Source organism: Nilaparvata lugens, chromosome 3 (assembly GCF_014356525.2).
Source record: "Nilaparvata lugens isolate BPH chromosome 3, ASM1435652v1, whole genome shotgun sequence".
Taxonomy (NCBI): domain Eukaryota; kingdom Metazoa; phylum Arthropoda; class Insecta; order Hemiptera; family Delphacidae; genus Nilaparvata; species Nilaparvata lugens.
The window spans coordinates 20788506-20811920 of record NC_052506.1 but is presented as its reverse complement, the minus strand read 5'-3'; the positions used below and the strand labels follow the sequence as shown (position 1 = coordinate 20811920).

Below are 23415 nucleotides of genomic sequence, written 5' to 3'. Positions count from 1 at the left end.
GCAAATGTTGTATTTTCACTGTCCATGTATGGTAAAATTAATAATTTTCAAATTATGTTAGATTGTCTCAACAAAATGGAAATTTATTGAGTCTCCGCCTACCTATTTTTATAAAGAGATGTTCATAGCACTGTATTATTCATGGTAACGTAAGATACATTGTATAATCATCAGTATTATAATATCGTCATCATTGCTTCATATGCCAAATATGATGAGAACAGTCTATAATCAACATTCTGTCTAATTCATATGTACTAATAACTTTGGTCTATGATACCTTAGAAGATTGGCATATGTATAATCTCAATCTGAACTCTCGTCAATAAAGTGTAAGATAATAAGGACTACTGTAACAGAAAACGTTGATCACACTATAGATAAAATAATAACCTTATGAAAAACTATAACAATTTTAAAAATTGACAAGATCAGAGCAAAACGATATAATTGTGTCAACTCAAATAATTCTTCAGAATTGCTTAAATTTGTGTAATTCAAATCCTTCGCCATTTATCACACATAAGAGTCTTATCTCAAACATACTCAACAGGGGGTGCGGGCCACATCACTCTCACCAGAGACGCTTTAGAGTAGCTGAGTGGCAAGATTTTTTTCATAATCTTTTAACGTTTATTTCCTTTACCTTAAGGACAACACTTCTTGAAAGAGAGTATAATAATATTATATTCCATATTTTCCTTCAAACCATATCTACGCATGTATAGATATTGATTACGGTAATAAAGAAATAATTCCATAGTTCCCTTTTTCAAGAGTTTTTATATAAACATGTACATAAGACTCAACAAAATGTGTCTATAAAAGCTTATAATTATGAAAAAGCTTTGAAAAAAGGTACTTTGAAATTATTTCTTCATTAATAATAAAAAATTCAATTAGCCCTATTGGAATAAATTATTATGCATATTATCTCTTGTCATGCATCATCGCTTGAAACTTTGCAATGAACTTGTTGCTATTCATGATTTCTGCCATCAGTAAGATCCATAATAAATCGTTTGTGCACAATTCACTCACGAATGAAAATCAACCTATTATTTGTGTTCATCATAATAGAAATTACTTTTTGCTATTAGAAAAAACGACTAGCAGTCAGATATTTTTTCTAATAGCAAAGAGTGATTTAAAAATAAGCAGTTCGTGATGGAAAACAACATTGAAGAATAATAGAAATTATTATGTAATACTTTTCTCATCTATAAATAAATCAGAAATTCTCTTCACAATATTATAAAAATATGATATCATATTGAGCCAAATTAGACTCCTCACTCCTACTATAACGATAATAGAGAGCAATAATAAATCCTGGAATTTGCCTGTGCTTAACACTTAATACATTCTACAGAATGTGTGAGTATATATGTGAATATAATCTACACACTTGATAATGGCCATTGCGATGTCCTTTTGTTCCAGTTTGTGGAATGTCTTCCTGCTATGGACATCTCATATGATTAATCGACTTGCCTTACATAAACTGAGATTTTGTTGGTTCAAGTGTTGATAATGTCCCAAAAGATGTTATGAAAGATTTCACTAGGGATTTTGGTTGATTTTCTTGTGGAAAATCTCTTGGATCTTCGAATAATGATCATCTCTCATACCTCGGCATTCATACCTCATACCTTGCAAAACAGTCAGTAGCCTATTATTTTCAATTCATCAGTATTCAAAAGAAATTATCAAATATTTATTTCACGTTGAAATAAAAACTCAATATGTTTGAATTCTACTGGTGATGTTTTATTTTCACAAAACCCCAGGGTTTCTATGCTCAATGCATCATCATATTTTGATAAAATAAATAAAATAAATAAATGAATAAATATTTCGAGGTTGAGTGACAGAGAGAACTTAAAAGTCCTATCTCCGCCTAGTAAATATTTTTTTCATTTTTTCATCTTCAGTTGGAGGTTGAGATTTTGATTCAAATTGTCAATCGGTCGATATACATGTAAAATTTAGATATTTTTTTACAGCTCATAGCTCATCATAAATATAGAAAAATTCGACATTTCTTAATGGAGAGTGTTCAATTTATTTCGAATTGATTGGCTACCAATCTAAAATAGACTAGCTATTATTTGAAATCAACAAGAATGAAATATTTCACCAACAGTAAGAAGAGCTATCACTTCTTTCTCTATTCTAGAAAAATCAACCTTTCTAGCTAGTAGGGTAACTTATGAGAATAAAAGACCACTCTGATGAGTGTTCACTTAATTCCTTTTGAAGTTTCAAACAGTATACATTCTGATAAATCTGATCAGTCCAACTTTTCTTGAACTAGGAGGTATATTACAAACTGAGTAATAATAATTAAGGTAGAATAAAAACGATATTGTCAGCTCTACATAATTTAATTCCACAAATTAATCCAAGATGTAGAAGCCTGTGAACTGGTACGGTATGAAATGAAAATAATAAACTTTATTTTTTAATAGTATTAATAATAAATATATAATATTCATATTTATAGTATAAATATATAAATAGTATTAATAGTAGAACAGTACTAATTCTTATAAATCCGAACAGTCCAACCTTTCTTGAACTAGAAAGTATATATATCGTATTACAAACTGAACAATACTAATTAAGGTGAAAAATAAAACGATATTGTCAGTTCCACATAATTTAATTACACAAATTATTCAAAGATGTAGGAACCTATGAACTGGAATGTCCTGTACTTTTGTGAATAAACATATGAACAAAAGCTGTAACTTAATTGAGCTATTTCACCATGTCGAAAATTTAATTCCTCAAATTATGTGGAACTGACAATATCGCTTTCATTTCACCTTATTATGGAGAAATTCCACTGTTCTCTGAGAGAAATTTCTCTGTTCATAGTGTAAATTGGGTAATAATTATTTATTCAGTTTTATAGTAGAATGGGAATTGAAGTGAGTAAAGTTATATCTTATCACTTCATGTATTATCTTTTTGTTATAGGTCTACTAGGCTAAGTAGGTACTAGGAAGAGGTGAATTACATAATTAATTGAAATGCTATGAAATCTCAACAGTTTGGAGAATAAGTGCGAGTTTCCAATGCCATGTTAACAATCACAGTCACTTCTCAAACTTCATGTCAGACAGGTTGTTGAGAATACAATGCACAAGTTTCTTTTGTTGATATTCCTAGGAGCTCTCGGTGAGTACCTGAATTGAACCATTTAAAAGCAAAATCAAAACATCAATTTAATCATAATAATAGAATTGGTACAATTCAGTAAGCTTGATAGCTATTAATTCTACAAAAAAGTAAATTTGAATTGATTTCACAATTTATTGTAATTTTTATTGAGATAATTAATATGGATCAAGATTAAAAGCATATAAGTTACCTATTCGTAGTTAGTAGCTCATTACACAATTTCAATTTTATAATCTTGAAAGGAAGGAAAAGTGAGATTCTCCAATAACCATCCAATTGCCAGTAAATCTATAATAATAATGAGAGTGGATATGCAAAAAAAAATAATAAAAATTCCGAATCAAGCAAACATTACCTTCATTATCCAATGCAGGTACTTGATTGATTACTTTATTTCAATGATACCAAAACTTTATCTACTGTTCAATGATCTTGAGTAATTGAGATTTCTAAATGATAAAGACAAAATATAAATTCAATGAAACCGATATTATGAGGTATTTAATGATAAGCAATTACATGGTATATGCTATATTCATTTATTCCATTTATTTAGACAAATGTTGCCAGGCTGAAGCCTATGTAGCAAAATATTGCATAACATTATTACAATCACCTTAGCAATCAGTCTCGTTTTTTACATTGAATGAATTCAAAAGAAATTGAATATTTAGTAGAAAAATATTGAGTATGAAATATGAGCCTATCTATCAATGAATGCAATACTGTCATTTCAATCAATTTTAAATATTATTATTGTTTTCCCAGGTATATTGGATATTTTATTCCTCTGCTTGATTTTCATATTCCTAGTCATTCATCATTAAATAAGATACATTCCAATTCCAAAAATGAACAATTTTAATGAATATGATCCTTTAGAAGATGATCCTTTATTAGGCCTATAGAAGATGCATTTCTATTCGTATCGTTCTGCTTTAATGAATAATAATAAGAAATAAAAAATAGTAATTACTGTAATTTTATTGAATTTTTGTTTAATGACTTGAATAAAGTGAGTGATGTGGTATGAGCTCTCAAAATAATAATTTCAATCGAATAAATAATAATCACAAAAACTCCATTTCAACTCTCTAATTCATTATAATTATCAAATAGTGTTATGCATGATGGAAATAGAAGTTCCTTGTTGGTTATCCATCTTGTTTTCACTATTATTATAACTATTGTATTTTAAAATAACTTCAAAGTGAAAAAAACACTCACATTCTTTGGTGTGGCGACGACCGTTTCGTGCTGGTATTGCACATTCATTCTCAAGCCCGACAGAAACAGTTACACCAAAGTCACCACACCAAAGAATGTGAGTGATTTTTCACTTTAAAGTTATTTTAAAATACAATAGTTAAAATAGAAGTGGCGTATGTTATTATTATTCTGTTTGTCGTTTTAAAGGGCTTTGTACGCGGGTATCCTATCCTTTATCAATCGAATGATCTGAAATTATGGTTTTGTGTCTGATAAATAAGGTACGGTACCTGCTTGGTAGCTCAAATTTACTTGGAAATTTGCCCTTTGTAAAGTACCTGCACTGAACTATTCAATATTCTCTTGATTTGCTTGTTTAGCTTATTCCACATCCATTATCATTATTTCACCTGTTCTATTTATTGAAGTAGACCCTGAATCAAATATTTTAGAATACCGTAGTGGACATGTTTAGTGGTTGATGATAACAATGGGATATTATATCATATTTGAACATAATATTCCTTGGATTTTGATGCATATAGTGTTTGATGACTGAATGTGATACCATATACATTTTTATCCAGAGGGAATGCATTCAAAGCTTAGTAGTCTACCATATTCTCAACATTCTTCTATATAATTTCAGCGGGCATTGCTAATTCATTAAATAAACCATGCAGTGTCAAAGAAACGAAATCTGGGTTTGTATGTGTTTGCAACTCTACATATTGTGACACAATCAAGCCTCCTTCCAAACTGAAAGACAGGCAGTTTCATGTGTATTTCACCAGCAGTTCAAGTCCTGGTTTCAACCATCATCTTGGCTATTTCCGAAATGTGCAAGAACACCCACCCACAGGTAATTCCCTTTTTACAATTTGGAAGACATTGAGTAATGAATCTAAATAAATCTTTAAAAAAGGGTTCAAGTTAGAATTAGAACTTCATTTTGCATCTATATTATTATTATTAGTTTCCAAATATATCTTTCTTCAGTAATTGTACAAATGGAAGTTCATTATCCATCATTCAAATAAGAGGATACATGCTGTTACTAATGGTATACTCCTCTCATTTTGGATGATGATTCGTCATGAAAAATTACTGAAAAATCTCATTCATACAACATGAATAACAAATTATAATACATTCTGTAAATAGGTTGAAGGAAAACACTAAATAATGTTCCGAGTTGAATATTATTTTTTGTCAATTGAAAAAATCAATATATATGGTTTATTTTTTTAGAATTATTCTGTACGGTAGTTTGTAGTTAATAATCACAGGTGAAGTTTGGGATCTTAATCAATATTTTAAACAATCAAAAATACCTTTGTTTTTTATCAATAATTTCTCTTGCCTTCTGAAATAAAATGAAGAAAATGGATTTCATGTTTCTAACTTTAATAAAATTGTTAAATTCACATCATAGACTAAATAATAAATAATCTTGAATCTGTATTCACAGGCTATCGTGTGCAAGTGGATGATACAAAGAAACGACAATCGATTATTGGAGTTGGTGGAGCTTTTACTGATTCATTTGGATTTTCTTTCAACAATCTTACAAGAGATACTCAGGATCATCTTCTAAAGTCAGTAGGATAATTATTAACATTTCATCATCTTCAACTCTACGCGTACTTTGAATTATATCATTAAGTTATAATTTTGCAACACATTTATGATTATGTCTTTTCAATTTTTTCAGGCTCTATGTACCACCATGGTACATAGCATGATGCTACTATGTATCCAATATAAGTTCATCATAGTATTCATAATTCCCTTTTGAATCAATTATAACATGGCAGAAATGAATATGACCATTTTTCACAGATCCTACTTTTCTGAAGATGGAATAGAGTACACATTCAATAGAGTGGTATTTGGTAGCAGTGACTTCTCATTGAATGCCTACAGTTATGTTGAGGACAATGATACTTCACTACACACTTTCAACTTGACTGAGAGTGACTTCTTATACAAGGTTGGTGTGTTCTGGATAGTTTAAAATTGAAAATTTATTAGCATGCTGTGAATTTATTGAATTGTATGAGGAATTCATATCAAATTTTAGTTGGTATATAAAGGTTTTCTCCTGAACAGAAATTGTTTGACAATATATTGATATTAAAAACATATTTCATGAGACGATTTTATGAAACAATGGTTTCTATATTGTCCATCCGAGTGAGGACGAAATAGAACTTACTTTTGGCAAATATTCCAATACAGAAATGTGAATCTGGTTTCACATTAGGATGTGATGGATACACATCGAAAAAATATAATTAGCCTCTATAAATACATGAAACCTGTAAAAACATAATCAATGGTAAATCAAGTTGTAGTAAACATTATCGCTGAAATCTATGAGTGCTCATTACGCTTAAGTTCTATTCAACTTCAATATTTGATCACATTTCTCCTATGAAATGGTAGGTATATTTCGAAATGATAATGTAAAATTTTGTCCTTAACAAGATATTGTTAACCAATCACCACACTAAAAACATTGCTTAAACGCAGTATAATTGAGCCTGAAACCATAGAGTAACGAAAACTATATCTTACTACATCTCTGCTGAAACTTATCAATATACCCACTAGAATTTATGTGGCTTAACTTTTATAGTTATCATCAATACATAATCTTTTCTTTAATTTTCAAGATATATGAATTATTATGCAACAAAGTAGTTTATATGAATCATATTAAAAATTACAAATGCAAATTATAGAATTATTTGCTTCTACCTTGAAATTTGTGAAATTCAAATAAGATATTTTGCAGATAGGTCCGATTCAACGAGCAAACTCTTTGAGTAAGAGAGAATTAAAACTAATGGGATCTGCGTGGTCAGCTCCCAAATGGATGAAAAGGCAAGGCAACAAAATGAATCAGTATCTCAATCCAGAGCACAGACAAACTTGGGCTAACTACCTTGTCAAGTAAGTGAGCCTGAATTTCATATTTAGAAATAATGGATATCTTTTTAGTGTGAATTCCATATTCCGAAATAATACCTTAATAACTGGAAAGACGAATAATATAAGAGTCTTAAAAGTCTAAAATTAAAAGTAAAGTCTTAAAAGTTTTGAAGTATATAAAAGTCTAATCGGGCGTTTTTAGTTTTATGTGAGCTATAGTTTACTTTTCGCATCTGTGCAACGAAAAGTGGAGTTATGGCTACTTAAATGAGTTTATTGCATGTTTTTAATTTTATGTGACGACTCTGCAACCGGACATCAGTTTATCAATAAGAAGTGGAATGATAAGAATTGATTGATTAAAGATTAGTTTCAGGTCATATCTTAGACAAAGTGGTAGTTAGATGTGATAGACTTTAGAAAAATGATATGTTGTATTTATTTTGAAATACCATAATAATTTTATAGTTCATCTTCTTTCAATAGGAGCTATCTACTATTACTTTTGAAGTCTTTGAAGAATTTTTCATAATTCGCTATCTCAAGTTAATGATAATAATCGACTGAAACAACAATAAAACTTTTCACGTGATATGATTTATATAATTTACGAAATGCTTACTTTCAATTATTATTTCTAAGTAACCAACTTCAGTAACCAGTTACCAACTTTATTATACCTCAATGCAATGAAGCAATAGACTACTTTACGTTTACACTCTAGGTACTTGCATAACCTAAGAATTATATTTTGTGTTTATATAATACATGTTACAGTACTTATCCATTTCCAGAATCTTCGAAGCGTTCAGGAACAATAGCATTGAGCTGTGGGGACTGACTCCGAATAATGAGCCAATCACTCTGGTGGGGTTCAAAGACATTGACATAGAAAATATGGTGATGATGCCTGAAGAGCAGAGGGAATGGATTGCCAACAATTTGGGTCCTGCTCTGGAGAAAAATGGATTTGTAAATAAGTCAATTGTTGTTCTGGACGATATGCGACATTATGCTCAGTGGTGGATGGACATTGTGAGTTTTTAGTTTCCAATATTCATTCAAAGTAATACAATGAAATATAGGTAGACTAAGACTATACGGTACTATAACAGCAATTAATATGAAATAGTATCATTGAATAGGAATAATGTGTTACTCCTCCAAATTTTTTTAAACATTTTATTAATTCAATTTAGAGGTACCTAACTTATAAAATGACAACATTCAGTAAAATGCATTTCTTCATTCAAAGAAGAATTCACTTTGGCGTATTTTGGAGCAAGTTTTATTTTAAAATTTTGAAAAATAAGTCTAATTGAAGAATAGAAACTTTTATCATAACCATTGTGTAGCCTGATATTAATAATATAAAGTTTCTTACAAGTGTAGGCTACGCTTGATTTATAAAGATATTTTCTTAAAACAGCCATTCTAGAAAGACAACTTCAATATGAACTTGTTAGTTATAGCATAAACTGTACTTTGACAACTGCTATCTTTCATTATGGCTACTCATAATTGATAATTATTGATTAATTAAGGTAGTATCTTCTGCTGTCAGGGTTATCCCAAGGTATTTGAACTCTCTGACGCCTTCTATAAAACAGTCATCGGCTATTTCCAGATTATATATTCGCCTATCAATAATTATCAATTATGAGTAGCCTATTCATTATTTGAATTGAATAATAAATTTTGTGCAATTATTAATCTATCGTCCTTCTGAAGTTGAGGTTTCTCAAAAACAGGTGAATGGAAAATTGAAATAAATTTATCTCTAAAGTTCCAGTTTTTCTAGATTTTATTTCAGCCATGAATCAATGGAATTATTACCATAAATGATTTTGTCTTCTATGATTCCAGGTAATGAGAAACGAAACTGCTGCAAAGTATGTGGATGGTGTTGGTATGCACTGGTATGTGGATTTCTTCGCATCACCCAAGATTATGGACAAAATAAAAGAGAAGTATCCAGACAAAAATATCTATTACACAGAGTCGAGCATTAATGCAATTATGGACATGTTATTGACTATAGATGAAGGAAATAGCACTTCGAACTGTAAGTACATCTTGAAATACAATAACAATAGAATTATGGTATGGAATTTATTTAGTATTGAATATTCTGAATCATGGCAATGCTTTTCTAAGAGATAAATGAATATAAAATGCTGGAGTATCTTTAAGGCTGTTTGGTACACTTTTTTTATTTGAATTGGATAATCTTTTTCAATATAATTGTTAAGAACATTATAAGAGTGAGAAAAAGTGGCAACTGAAATTTTCAAGTGGTCTAATAAGCGAGTTATGGGTTGTTGAAGTGTTGAACTCCGTTTTCTTTCCACATCATAAACGGTTTCGAGTTTTCTATTGAAGTTTTTTAATACATTCAGTATACCATTGACTTTGTTCTTATATGCGTTTTTTCTCGATTAATGCCAAAATAAACAAGTTATATAATTTACAAGAAATGTTACTTTTTATTCATGAACGATATGGGGGATAAAATGTTTTAGTTTGGAGAAATACATTTTTTGAATTTTTAAGAGAAGTTCTGTTAATATAGTCGAAGCCGTTTATGATCTGGAAAGAAAACGGATTTAGCATTTCATTGACTCAAACTCCCATAACTCGCTTATTAGATCACTTAAAACTCTCAGGTGCCATTTTTTCTCACTCTTCTAATGATCTTAACAATTTTATTGAAAAAGATTATCCAATTTAAATACAAAAAAGTGTACCAAACAGCCTTAAGGTAGAGCATTGTGTCGAAGTACAAACTATGCTCAAGTGTAATAACGTGATTCGAGCTGAATTCATATTGCTTCCCTCTAATACGCGTATTTTGAATGTTTATCTCTTCTATTCATCTCATATCATTTTGACAATTCCTATACTCTGATAAGAGTCTCTAGAAAGATTTTATAGTATTTATAAGATAGTATTATTATATCCAAATTCCAATGATAATGCCTAAAATACTTCTCAATGATTCATATTTTCAATCTTTAATGTTGTATTTTTTCAGTTTCCAGCTTGAACCCAAGTCCACCCTTGTTGGGATCTTGGAAAAGAGCTCAAATGTATGCCACCAGTCTTATAGAGGTTGGTGATAACGATTTTTTTTGTTTTATAAGTACGGTACTTGAACATTAGTAGGAATGTCTACTTATTAATTTTTTCAACTAAATTTCTAAATGTTTATCCTGTTCAATACACATGCGTAATGATGAAATGCAAAATGATGTTGCTAAAAATATACCTTCCTGTTCTATTTGATGCCATATAAATTCAGAGGTTTGTGTTGGCTATTATTCTTTGAATTTCCAAGATAGATTCAAAAGTATCTTCCTGCTCTTTTATCTGATAGAGCTCTAAAGACTGCTATCTATGTAGATTATAAAAACAGTATTTGAAATAGACTAAGCAATAATCGCACTAGCAGTCAGTAAAAAAACGTTAACAAAGCATCAAGTATCATGCTCACTAATGAATATGAAAAATGTGATTACTTGCATTTTCTTAGGTGTTATGGCAACGATAATAATCCATTTTATACTTGATTTTTATTCAATTTCCATTCTATAATTCTACAACTACGGTAATGACTTCAAGAAATTACTCTTATTGGTATTGTATACAGTCTACTCGATATGGCTAATGAATATTATGGTCTCATCGAGTATTGCCAAATATTTGTAGCATTACAACTTATTATCTATTTCTTACAGAATTTGAACCACTGGGTGAATGGATACATGGATTGGAACCTGGCTCTAAATGAGGGTGGCGGTCCCAATCTCATCAACATGACCTGTGACGCCCCAATCATAATCAATACCACTGCCAATGAGTTCTATAAGCAGCCAATGTACTATGTTCTTGGACATTTTTCCAAATTCCTGAAACCGGACGCAATTATCTTGGATTGTGGCTTGGATACATTTGACGGACGCGTTCATGATGGAGAAAAACTGAATGAGTATTCCAGAATAGACTATGAAGGAAAAGCTTACCATCTCTTTCTGTACTACAAAGATGTTAGATATATTGTTGCTCTCAATCCGGATGGCTCTCATACAGTGATAGTATTCAATCCGTAAGTAGACAAAGTTATTAAAAGAGTAACATAATTATTTTTTTCAAATCTAATTTTACAAGTATGAGTCGAACAAAACTTTACTACAACATTTCTTGATCCATCCACCTGAAATTTGTATCATACATAATTGATCAATATTGCAAAACAAAATGTGATATCAAATTGGAATTAATTCATTGATTCACAGATAACTGTGTATTGTTTTGAGTGAGAGTATTATAATTACATTTTTGCTTTTCTAGGGTTTGCATAGCATGCTTCATGAAAAAGTTATTAAATTTAATTCTGTCGACAAACCAGAAAAGTTGAGTATAATTTTTATACAACCAGGAATGGTTATTCTTCATCATTTCAATTCATCATTCTTCTATATTTATGGTAATTTCTAACTTTTTAATTGGATATTTCAGGAAGAAAACGCCACAGAGATTCTGGATTCAAGATGCCAAAAAAGGAAATGCTTACATTTTCCTAGAGCCGGAATCCGTTACAAGTATTTTATATTGATTGAGTATTTCGATTAAAGAAATTGATCAATTAAATTGATTTCACCTACTGGTTCATTATTATTTTCAATAATTGACATCCTTCTCTCCCTTTATTTATGAGTTTTTATGAATTAATTCTAAAGTATGGAAGAAAAAATATAATAGCTCAAGTTAATTCAAAAAAATATCATTGATATGACAAACTAAAATATATATACAGTACGGTATGTATAATTTCATGAACAGAATATTGAGCATTCACTCATTAATTTCCTATATTTTATTTTTTATTCGGAATATAATATATTTATGAATTAATGATCCAATTATTATAATTGAGGAATTGCCGTTCAGTCATTTCGAAAGTTATTTTAAGTATATTTGATGATAAATAATGATAAAAACATGAAATTTATCAACAATCAATACTTTTGCTACCGGAAATCCAGAAATCGTTCTAAGTATTCCAAGAGTATTTTTCATGAATATATATATAATTGTGAGAAGAAATAAGTTGAGATTTAACAACAACCAATAAATTTTATTATATACTGCATAGGAGAGCAGACCAAGTGTTATAAAATTCTTGACTGAATTAGATCAACATGAATAGTATTTTGTAGTGGATTATAGCTCGCTGACCAATCATATAGCTTTATTCTCAATGAACCGCTTTTTTCAGATATCTTTACAGTAGGCCTTTATAAAACCTTTCTTTTAAAAAGTCATTGTCCTTTTTTATATTGTATTGTATTCAAGAACTTGGAATTCTGATATTCCAGTAGTCAGCCTCAAATAACAGACTATTGAAAATCAATAATTAAATTCTTATAAATCCTGTGTTATCAATCATTTTAGGCTTTATTGATGTATTTAAATCAATTTGTTTCCTTGATGAAGTGTCTAAAAAAACTTATATACATTCTCTGTTCTCTCACAGCGTTAAAAGGTCTGTTAGCATTCTCGGCCTATTTTGTAATTTTTGACTTCTTCCCGCCAATAATGTTTATTATTTTCCTCACCAGGTTCGCTATACGGTTGAGCTATTCTCATCAAGTAATAAGGGTTTTAAAAGATGGAATATAATCAAAATATGCAGGAATTATATTTGCATCCTAATTTCACTCACATAATTATTTTTTGTTATAAATTCAGGTTCTGATTGTGTTCTTTTAGTGACTCTTGTTCTGTAGGGTACAGAACTCTCTTGTTCATGGGTACTCTATAGTCTACCACGTCTGTGTCTTTAGGTTATGTTCGGCAACCGGGATTCTGGAACTGTGCGTGCGAACATCAGTTGCAAGTTGAAAAGCCAAGCATCAACTTGTACTCAATTATTTTGTAGTTCCGCAGTTGTTTTTACAAAATCTTATTTGAAGGTCCCTTTTTTATTGCATTTAAACAACGATGGTTCGTTTTTAAATTTGTGAAATGTTTTAGAAGCATTATTCGAGGTATTTGTTTAGTGCATTAGTGCAGTTTTCTGTTGATTGTAACCGAAGTTTATCTTATTTGAATTATTATCATTGGATTATTATGTTGGTAAGTTGTAATAGTTTTCATTTTTGTTGTCTGTTTACAATATTTCTATGATTCAAAGAAAAAACGTTTTTTTGAAGCTCAAAAGAATTTAATGTTTTGAATATGCACAATAGGCTGCCGTACTGTTTGTTGTAAGAATGGTCCTGTGGTAAGAGCTAACTTATTGAGGTAGGACTTGGCAACGCAAGCAATAGTCCTATCGTACTTAATTTTTTGCTTCTTGCAGTGAATCATTGGTTTTAATCTTTGCTTGTATTTTATCTTTTCTATATATTTCAGTGCTAATTTTAGTATAGTACGAAAACCTACACTACCGGTACAGGGTACACTATTTCTTCAACTAGTCTATGTGCTTAAAAATAACTAAATTTGTAGATTTGTGAATATTTTTTCACATTGACATTGAGAAACAATTACTTCAATTTGTCAATGTCTTTTTAGTTGATTGAAAAAATAGTTCCTTTACTCATATAATATTGAATTAATATACTCTAATATCAATCTCGAATTTTTTTGGGAGTCAGGACCGCTTTGTAGATTAAAGCATTTAAGCTACGTTATGCTTATTATTGTGTAGCCTACATTCTCACCTTTTCCACTTACCCGTAGACTATTTTTGTATCTTCAAATTTTATGCAGGAAATATTATCACGAATCTAAAACTCTGCTTCGGTCAATTACGACATGGGTTAAAAACTATAATAATATATAGGCTAAATAATAAAAATTAAGTGCTTAATAGCAAATAATAGGTGCCCTAGCAGAGGGTGGTCCCAGTGGCATCCTCTCCGGGATTTAAAAACTTGAAACCTTTCAAATTCAACATTTAAAATCAAGAATGCTGAGTTATATCAACAGCTCTATTGTAGGAAATTATGGTACAAAAGTAAATATTAAACTATGGCTACTTGGTCGATAATAGAAAAAAGATAGGCTAATTAGGCTACAATATGATTTCAATTGAAGACAACATTTTAATTTTATTCCGTTATCTGATTTTTAGTATAAATAATCAAATTTATCATTGAACTATGAAATCAATATTGAAAAAATATTTGAAGAAAAACTATACATTTGAAAAAAACACGTTGATACAATCAGTAAGTACCATAAACATGAAAGTTAACAGACTCTTAAAATGTTGCAATTTTCCAATTACGTTGAAAAAATGTATTTCTTGAATTTTTGCGTATTAGGCATGTAACTCAACTAAGTTATATTTGAAAATTTTTACATCATTTCAGTTTTGACATAACCATCACACTTGTGTTAATGTCAGAATTTTTCCCAAGGATACTCAAATTAGCAAAATGTTTCAAAATGTATATTCTGATCTTGGCGTATTTTATTAAGATCTCTCTATTTTTAATTCAACTTCATGCAACAACTGAAATATATTTATTTAATAATGGGTAATAAATTCAAATTATTGAAAGATTAAATATTTATTCTTGTCATAGTAACAATTTAACATTTCTCATGTTTACGCTATGACCAATAAATTACCACTCATTTCATCGAGTGAGATAGCCTTCGGTCAATAAAATAATATGAGCATTCAGTATTTCATCAAATAGGCTACAAATCAGCATAACCAGTAGAAGTAAATCTGAAAAAATATCTTTTACAATTTCGTTTTGTAGAGAAATTTTGCTACAATGTAAAGTTTCGTACAATGTGGGAGCAATAAAATGCTATGTTATAAACACCATTGAACTTGATCATGCTCTGTTCGTGATAGTGACTCTATGTTCGTGATACAGTAGTTACTCTCAGCCCCTACTCTGCGCCAGGCTAGCTATTACGACATTAGCGTGGTTGGGGGTTGGTTTTGAACGCTTCAACCACTTCAAGAAGTCATTGACCCGGGGAGGAATCGATCCATGGCTTCAGTAGTCATTATCATTACCAAGATCTCCAAATGAGAGGGCACTGTTGCAATCAACCATCTTCACTACGAAATTTGACCACAAAATGTAGTGTAGGTTTTATGAAGTCCTGTGGAATATTTTTCCAGTTAGCATAGGCTATCTTGTTCAAAAAAAGTAATATAATTGGAATCGATATTCATAATTTTTTAGAGATTTCACACACCCATCCATTTATTTACTCGCATTTGGGTTAGCTATTATTTATGAAATTCTCATCTCCTACATTCATACATTCATAGGAGGAAATCTCCAACGTCAACCTATCATTTGATTTATGGAATTTTCATGTTTTATTTAGAATAGAGAGTTAGCTATTCAAAGTTATATCTCTTTACTCTAAAACCTATAATGTCAATGTTAATAGTAAGTAATCATGTATGAAATGATTGAAGAATATAAAATTCTTTATCATATCAGGCGGCCTTATAATACTGTGAGCCTATATAGAACTTAATACTGTGTGCCTATATAGAACTGTCTAGAATAATAATACGTCTGAGAAGAATACTGTCTGAGAAGAATAATACAGTACAAGTAAGGCACGTTATATTTTCTCTATGTGAATCTTTAAACCAAGCGATCATAATTGCCCTGAGTTGGGCAATGCGAAGTTATTATCTTGAACCATATTGAAGAGAACTCTGCTGAACCCCCTTCATTTGTAGCACTCATGTGGGTATTATGATTAGTTATATTTCATTTTTAAAAATGACCAATGATCTATCATGGCATTATTGTTATTAGGCTCCAACACTCATTTAAACTATTGTTATTCCATACTATTCGTGTTGTACATTTTTGAAAAATACTATGATTTTGTTCCTTTCATGGTTGTTTATAAAATAATAAAATTTAATAAAATAAATAGAATAAAATTTAAAAATATATATATAAAATTGAACATTATTCTATGAATTTTAAATTGTGGTTTGTTTCACTCAGGTATGCACTGTAATTTTCATGAACGTATACTATCCACCTCATTTTATTCACTCGTACAAATAATGAAAACGAAATTTACTTTTGTTCCGATTATGATGATTGTCCACATGCGATTTGCTGAGAACGCAATTTTCCGAATGATAAGGTCGTTGAATTGTGGTCATTACGCTGGAGGACAACTTCATTAAAATGTAGACCATTGCCACAGGAATGTTAGCCCACCCGACTGATGATCTACTAAAAACTAATTGACTACTAACCCTCTATTCATTACCTAATGCTCTTCTGATACTATCAAGTAGTAATTCAAGGCTCTGTAGATAAGAATGAGGAAAATGTACTTTGGTATGTTTGACTGAGATAATTAAGTTTTTATGTTGCACATCAAAACTGTGCTTAGCTGATGAAAAAGTAGCTTCTCTCTTTTATATAAAAAACGTACAAGATAGCGTGATGCGACATAGGTGACAATCTGCTAGGTAGGAACACTTCATTTCATTCATTTCATAGTTTTCATTGTGAGATTTTATTCTGCTATAAAACTCTAATCCCACATACTACTGTTTTAAATTAAATACCGGTATAAATAATATAATTCATTCATTTAAGATTCCAGTCCCTTCAGTACTACCGTAATATTTTTGTGTAACGTGTTATTGGTCGAAATACTGATAATAGATATTTCCATAAAGTGTAGTGTTTCTACAATTGGGGTTTACATATAATCTACCGAATCAAAATTGAGTTATGGAGCCATGGAGGCTTTCAAGTCTGATGATATTGATTATATTTTTGGCGATTATGTGGAGGATTATTTCTGATTCTGATATGGTTCCATCAGTGAACAGTGGAGTATTGTGATGCACTGTAAAATAGAAGGAACGGGGTTCGATTCCCGTCTGGGAAATAATTTTTGCCGTCAATAATATTTGCTGTAGCCGATCACTCCAGAGTGGTTGACAGCATTCAATTTGGAAACTCGTTCAATAAAGATTTCATAGTGTTAAAAACGCGTACTTTAATGAATACATAGCAATCCTGAATCTTTTTTCTTGTGGAACGCTGTTTATGATATGTGAATTACTGGTACTTGTACGTAGGTTATTTCTCCTTAATTCGTATTTCACACATCTGTGTCCTTCTTTTCGTCATCTTCATCTTTCTTTTCTTCCTCTTCGTGAAGTGTAATGATTACAGTATCTTGAAGTTCTACAAAATAGTTTTGGAAAATAGACTGCAAACGAATGATCTAGATCTATCAATAGATTACTATATTCTGATCTATCACTATTACTGTTACTAGGAAATCTTTGATCTGTCAGAGAACTTTGAACTGTTTGGAAAGAGCGAATGAGAAATTAACTGAATGAAAGATTCTTCCTGCTTATTGACTCACTGACTAATGTGACTAGTAAGTTAGTATTTTAGTCTCATTGATAGGCTACGATTATAGATGGAAGGGAATTAGCTTTCAAATCAAATTCTCCAAAAGTGGATTAGTGGTATTATAAGAATATCGTCTTTCAATGTTTTCACTCTACGACTTAACATAAGGTACTGCAACTAAAATATTTTAATGATGTAATAGTTCTACTTTCTTTTAGTACCAAGTTTACTTAGAACTATTCATTCAAGTTTCAATAAATGAATTGACTGTTGCTTATAATAGAGAAGGTAAAATCTTCAGAAATTCTCAGATGCAAAACCTTTTAGCATTATAGTTTCTGTATCAGTATGTTCATTGTGATTCAAAGGTCCTCGAATATCCATTTGACAGAAACAAGTTACTGGAAAACGCTATGAATTCATTCAAACATAGTTAAAATTTACATTATGCTAACTTATTCAAAATTAATTAACTTGATCAATTAACCAATATCCTATACTATTAAACGAGCAATTTCTGTTTATACGCTTAATATTTGTTTAGATGTTTATATGTTTGTATTTCACCGGATCTCGAAAATGGCTCTAACGATTCTCACGAAATTCAGAATATAGTAGGTTTATAATATAAAAATTCGATTTCACAAGGTCTCATCCCTGGGAAAACTCGCTGAAGGACATTGAAAGGATAATTATTATTCATCCTTGGAGAAACAGCTGATGATAATTATTTCGTCATCTGTTGATGATGAAAGTGAGTGAGCAAGTTCATGTGTGTGGTACTGTGTCAAAATTGTGACTCAGCTGTTGAACTTTTGTAATCATTCAATCAGGTACTTAGTGCCGGTTGCAAAAAAGCCGGGATATTTTCAATCCTGATTAATTACAGTAGATCGATCTTTTTGAAATGGTATTCTCTGATTTGGTTAACGTGAAATTAATCAGGATTAAAATATAACCGGCTTTTGTGCAACCGGGCCTTTGTGAGGGACATTTTTGCATTCCTCTGGAAATTAATATCAATTTACTGTGATTAGATAGAATATTTCTGTATGAACTATGAATGTTATTATAATTTCTTCTTTCGTAATAAATTATTTATGCTTTTGTAATCCAGAGCGAAGCTCGGTCCCCGATATTATGATAAATTTGGTGTAAAATATGGTGGACATTTGTATATTACTTTGAAAATGTTTAGTTTTGAACAATCTTGACGCTCGACTGCTTCATTGTGTTTTGACCGCTCCAGATTGTTAGTTCGTTGCCATCCTGAACCTGTTCCATACTTGGACTCAATAAGTTCCTTTTCCAAGAAGTTAGTCGGCATCATTGAAGTGATTGACAAACTTTCAAACCTTTCTTTCTCATGAATAGTGAAATACCCGTTCCTTTCACAAAAGGTGGCTCACAACGAATTTTGACCATTCAGGCCTAAACATATTTTTGAGTCCAGAAACCTCGTACTTTTGTTTACATGTGTGTACAACCTATAGAAATTGTGTTTGTACCCACCTATAGAAATCGTTGAGTGATGTATTATCGGAATTGGCCAAAAACACTGCAGCCTTTTGAATCGTAATAATATTCTAGTCATTGTCATCCTGGCACCATGGAATTTCCTGCTTTGTACTGATTCACATTCTATTTTAGGCGAAGTTTCGTATTGATTTTCATGCGTTTCTTTCACGACCTGCATTGTTCGGCGTCTTGTCACTACAGCGTCCTGTTTTCACTGAAGTTTTGTTTAGAATGACCTTGAAGGTCTTCTTTCAGGATGTCCAGGTCATGAACACAGATATCTTTAGAATAGAGACCTTATTCTAGAGAGCGGGGCATCATGGAAGAAGTAACTTTTCTAAATGTGCGTACAGATTTACGCGCCGCGAACATGAGCAATTCACTTTTAATCAGCTGATGCCAAGCTTTTTATATCTGTATATCTTACCGTTTCTGTAAAAATACAGATATAGTCAGCTGATTAAAAGTGAATTGCTCATGTTCGCGGCGCGTATATCTGTACGCACCATTAGAAATTCAAAATTTAAAAACCTTAGTTACTTTAGTGGAGGAGAATCATAGTTTGGCCCAGAATCGTTAGTCATTGGAAAACAAAAAAGTCTTGAATTGAAATCAATTGCTTTTCCAATATATATTTCTCCTTATTGCTTCTTCAAATACCTACATGATTCTCTTGTTGTATCTCACTAGCTATAAGTAATTTTTATGTTTCCCACATTCCTATCATTTGATAATACCTAATTCAGCATTATTCCAAAATTATTATGGCCCTAATTATCACAAATAATCCAGATTGTGAGCTTGTTATACAAATTTAACCTCATGAAATAACTTTATAGGAGTACAGTAATAGCTTTGTCAAGGATATCCACCCAAATTTTTCTATTTCAGGTTTAATTTGACAATAAAATCTCACATCTGCTTACAACAAAATTACGGTTTTTTATCCATTCAAATCACTGTAAATAGATAGTATATTTTCACGTAGTAATTCGTTTCATTTATTGAGTCTTTTCCTCAATCTTATGAGAATTGATCTGGTAAATAGTGAATAGTTCGAACTCTATTATGACCTTATTCTTTGAGAAACTCAGTTACTGTGTAAGTTATACAACATAATATGGTGTACACACATGAAGTGGGTATATTTTACCCATTATTCAGGTCATATTAGTAGTAATTCTATGAAGATTGACCTGGTGAAGATTGAATTTTGCAAACTGCCCGAATTTCATTCAATCACGGGCCTAATCTTTTAGAAATTTAGGGTATTAGACAGTAAATAACCAGTACCCAACATCATCTATATCTATTTGACCTTAAAGCTGATGATTTATAAAATTACCGAAGCGATGAGTGCTAGTTTTGTTCTCAGGACATAGACACTCACGCTTTCAATATTCAATTTTCAATTTTCAATTTCAATTTATTAAAAACACACAAAACAAGACAAAACAAAATTACAAAGAATTACGAAACAAATAAAACACAATAAAATGTGTTCAGAATTGGATTGATTTTTTCTGACAAGACAGGGTTTTCTCACTGTATCAATATACTGTATAAGCTGAGTAATCGACTACTCAGACAAACTAGCAACTTTTGGAATAGGTCGGCGGCTTCCAAATGAGCAAACGCTGAACACTAGGATCATTGGACCACAATAGGATTGCGAGTGAAGCCCTCAGCCACAGAAGGTCACAGCAATTTATTCGTCATCGTCGACGATCATTTGCCGTTCCACCTCCTGCTCTAAAAACAAAGTTTTGCTTCATAAAATTCCAAATTTGAACCCTTTTAATTGAAAATTTGAATATATAAATCATATTGCAACCCTTCAATTCACATTAGAATGTATTTGTATTGCATTTTCATAAAATCTTGGTTAGAATCGCAGTCATTTAAAAATATTTTTTCATGATAATAAAAATATTTTTTAAAAATATTTTTTTATTTGTTCATGTGCACCATCTATGTTGAACGCTAATGTACTATTACATTATGTAAGCATGGTCGCATTTAATAAGTGTTTCATTCCGGGGGTTTAAACCAACAGCTGATATATCTTTGTTCAAACCGAGATGGTGCATCTACTCCAATCATTCCTCCCACAGCCCAAGGAAAAGCCCAGGATTTTTTTATGCATTTTCCTCACTAAAAAAGGCAATGCTGTCTTTTAAAAAGTAGTTTGAGCAATTTATTTAATTTGAAAACTAGTTTAAATTGAGTGTGTTTCTAAATATATATTACTGTCGTAATAACCATAAAATTATATTTATTTATTTATCTACATACAAAAGCATTTATGAAAAGTTGATGGTTTTATATTATGTAGGGTTGACGATAAACAGTTATCAGTCGATTCAATAATGTTTTGAAAGAGTAATTATAATTTTGGCAATTATGTTGTGTCATTGGAAGTTGTGGTTTTTTAATTGACCACATTCGAGAAGCCAATTATTATCACCTTTATACAATTATTTTTAAAACATGTTGTATTTTATCAGTGTTGGATAAAATGCTCAAACTAAAGTTCCAAACCCTAATGGAATGAGTAATGACTTTATGAACTATGATTTTCTGTTTTTGTTGTAGCGAATTATAAAGGAGCTCTCAATAAATGTTTGATGAATTTCAACATATTAATGGGATTATATGGTGCTGTGCATTTCACACGTAGTCCCAATCAAATTCAATTTCAATTCAATTCAGTTTGATCACTTTAAAATTCGTTTCGGTTTGATTCAGTTTCTCAACTTACTGTCCTATCGTGTTCCTCGATTATCCAGTGATCTCCTGGATCACTGGCGTAGTAGGTTTGTGGGCTGTCAGCAGATTGGAGCCAGCACCAGCTGAGTATGCTGGAGTCAGTTGGTCGCTGACGGGCGTCTGGCATCGATTGTGAGTCGGCGTCGCGACGCCTCCTTTAGCTAGATTCACTTTCAACTGACAGAATTGGTCGAATGGGAAGCATTTATGTTATAAGTAAGGAATTCTGACTGTTTAAAGCGACGCCTCAACTTGCCTCCTGTTCTAAGATTTACTTTAAACTGTCAGCATTGATTGAATAGTAAGCATTGATTTTACATATAGGGAATGCTGACAGAATGACGTGAATCTCAATCTAGCTGTCTGCTCGTTAGCAACTTCTAACGCTAGGCCTAGCTAACTCTCAGATTTCTTGTGCTGTAGTGAGATTCATTTTAAACTGACAACATTAGTTGGATGGAACAATATTGATGTTATTTATGAGGAATGCTGACAGTATGACGTTTATTATTGTAACTGCATTCCCTACTTATTACTCTCGTTACTGTCGCTTTACTTCATTTTTATGTTGATGTTGATTGTCCTACTAGTCTTTTTACTGGGTTTTAATCATTCAGAGTGATTTCAGTTAATCAGTACCTAAGTATCTTTTAAATCTGTCACTTGAAACACATTCTTCAACCAACTGAAGGAAGCATTTTGATCATTTGTATGAACCAGGAGCAAATTTATAATTCAGAGATGCTGTTTGTGTTGCATTTCAAAAAATCTGGTGTGGCGCACTCACACAACTTTCCTTGCCGTTATGAAAATTGATCAACTGACGCTAGTGTTCCCGCGCATATCAAATCTACTATTCTAAGATCTGGACAGCTTGTGACAGTACAATAGCGCTGAAGACACACGAAGTCTGCTATCTCTTCATAGTGAATGATTTCATAGATAATTAAGTTTGTAGTGTTAATGTTGATGTTGTGGAACTTTTCCATAATTGAATAGACTTAGAACGTTGTCAAAAAATCCACTTTAATTAAATATTAATATTTTTTACAGGAGCACACACGAAAGCATGCTCCTGTAAAAAATTTTAATTTTTATTTAATTAAAGTGGATTTTTGACAACGTTCTAAGTCTATTCAATGATTTCATAGAATCAACAGTTGTCAACAGTTTGCAATTGAATAATCTTATTTTCTCCCATTTCGAGCTTATTTTCAATTTTAGGTGAAAATGTTACTCAACATAAATCGTAGAGATTTTCATGCTGAACCTTTTCACTTAATTTTTTTTTGTTTAAATTGTATCTGAAGCCTGATAATTGGGAATCTAAAATCAAACTTTGCATTGATGGGGTGGTGCTCTTGGAATTTTTACAGATATGTGACTTGTGGCAGTC

The 23415-nt window shown here is 31.1% G+C and overlaps 3 protein-coding genes across 5 annotated transcripts in view; all 3 read left to right on the top strand.

Annotated features, from left to right (window-relative positions):
* Positions 1-3101, top strand: part of LOC120350349 — a 57473-nt gene extending 54372 nt beyond the window's left edge. For 2 of the 3 annotated variants that reach the window (XR_005570701.1, XM_039423246.1), the window contains one exon: positions 1444-1631. Coding sequence is in view for 2 of the 3 variants with exons in the window: in XM_039423246.1 (XP_039279180.1) it covers positions 1444-1481 (38 nt within the window). In the remaining variant the exon portion in view is untranslated. Of the gene's footprint in view, positions 1-1443; positions 1632-2985 lie in introns of those variants that run through there. The other variant, XM_039423247.1, reaches the window with a different exon arrangement.
* LOC111057820 (putative glucosylceramidase 4) lies at positions 3018-11998 on the top strand. The gene is made up of 10 exons (XM_022345287.2): positions 3018-3186; positions 5048-5260; positions 5870-5996; positions 6241-6391; positions 7199-7356; positions 8130-8370; positions 9202-9400; positions 10370-10446; positions 11073-11440; positions 11854-11998. The coding sequence occupies exons 1-10, from the start codon at positions 3147-3149 to the stop codon at positions 11948-11950; spliced, it is 1671 nt and encodes a 556-aa protein (XP_022200979.2). The 5' UTR covers positions 3018-3146; the 3' UTR covers positions 11951-11998.
* Positions 11999-13226: 1228 nt separating this feature from the next.
* The window catches only part of LOC111057254 (bestrophin-4), a 55408-nt gene continuing 45219 nt past the window's right edge, over positions 13227-23415 (top strand). The window contains exon 1 of the mRNA XM_039423244.1: positions 13227-13473. The gene's annotated coding sequence lies outside the window, so the exon portion shown is untranslated. The remainder of the gene's footprint in view (positions 13474-23415) is intronic.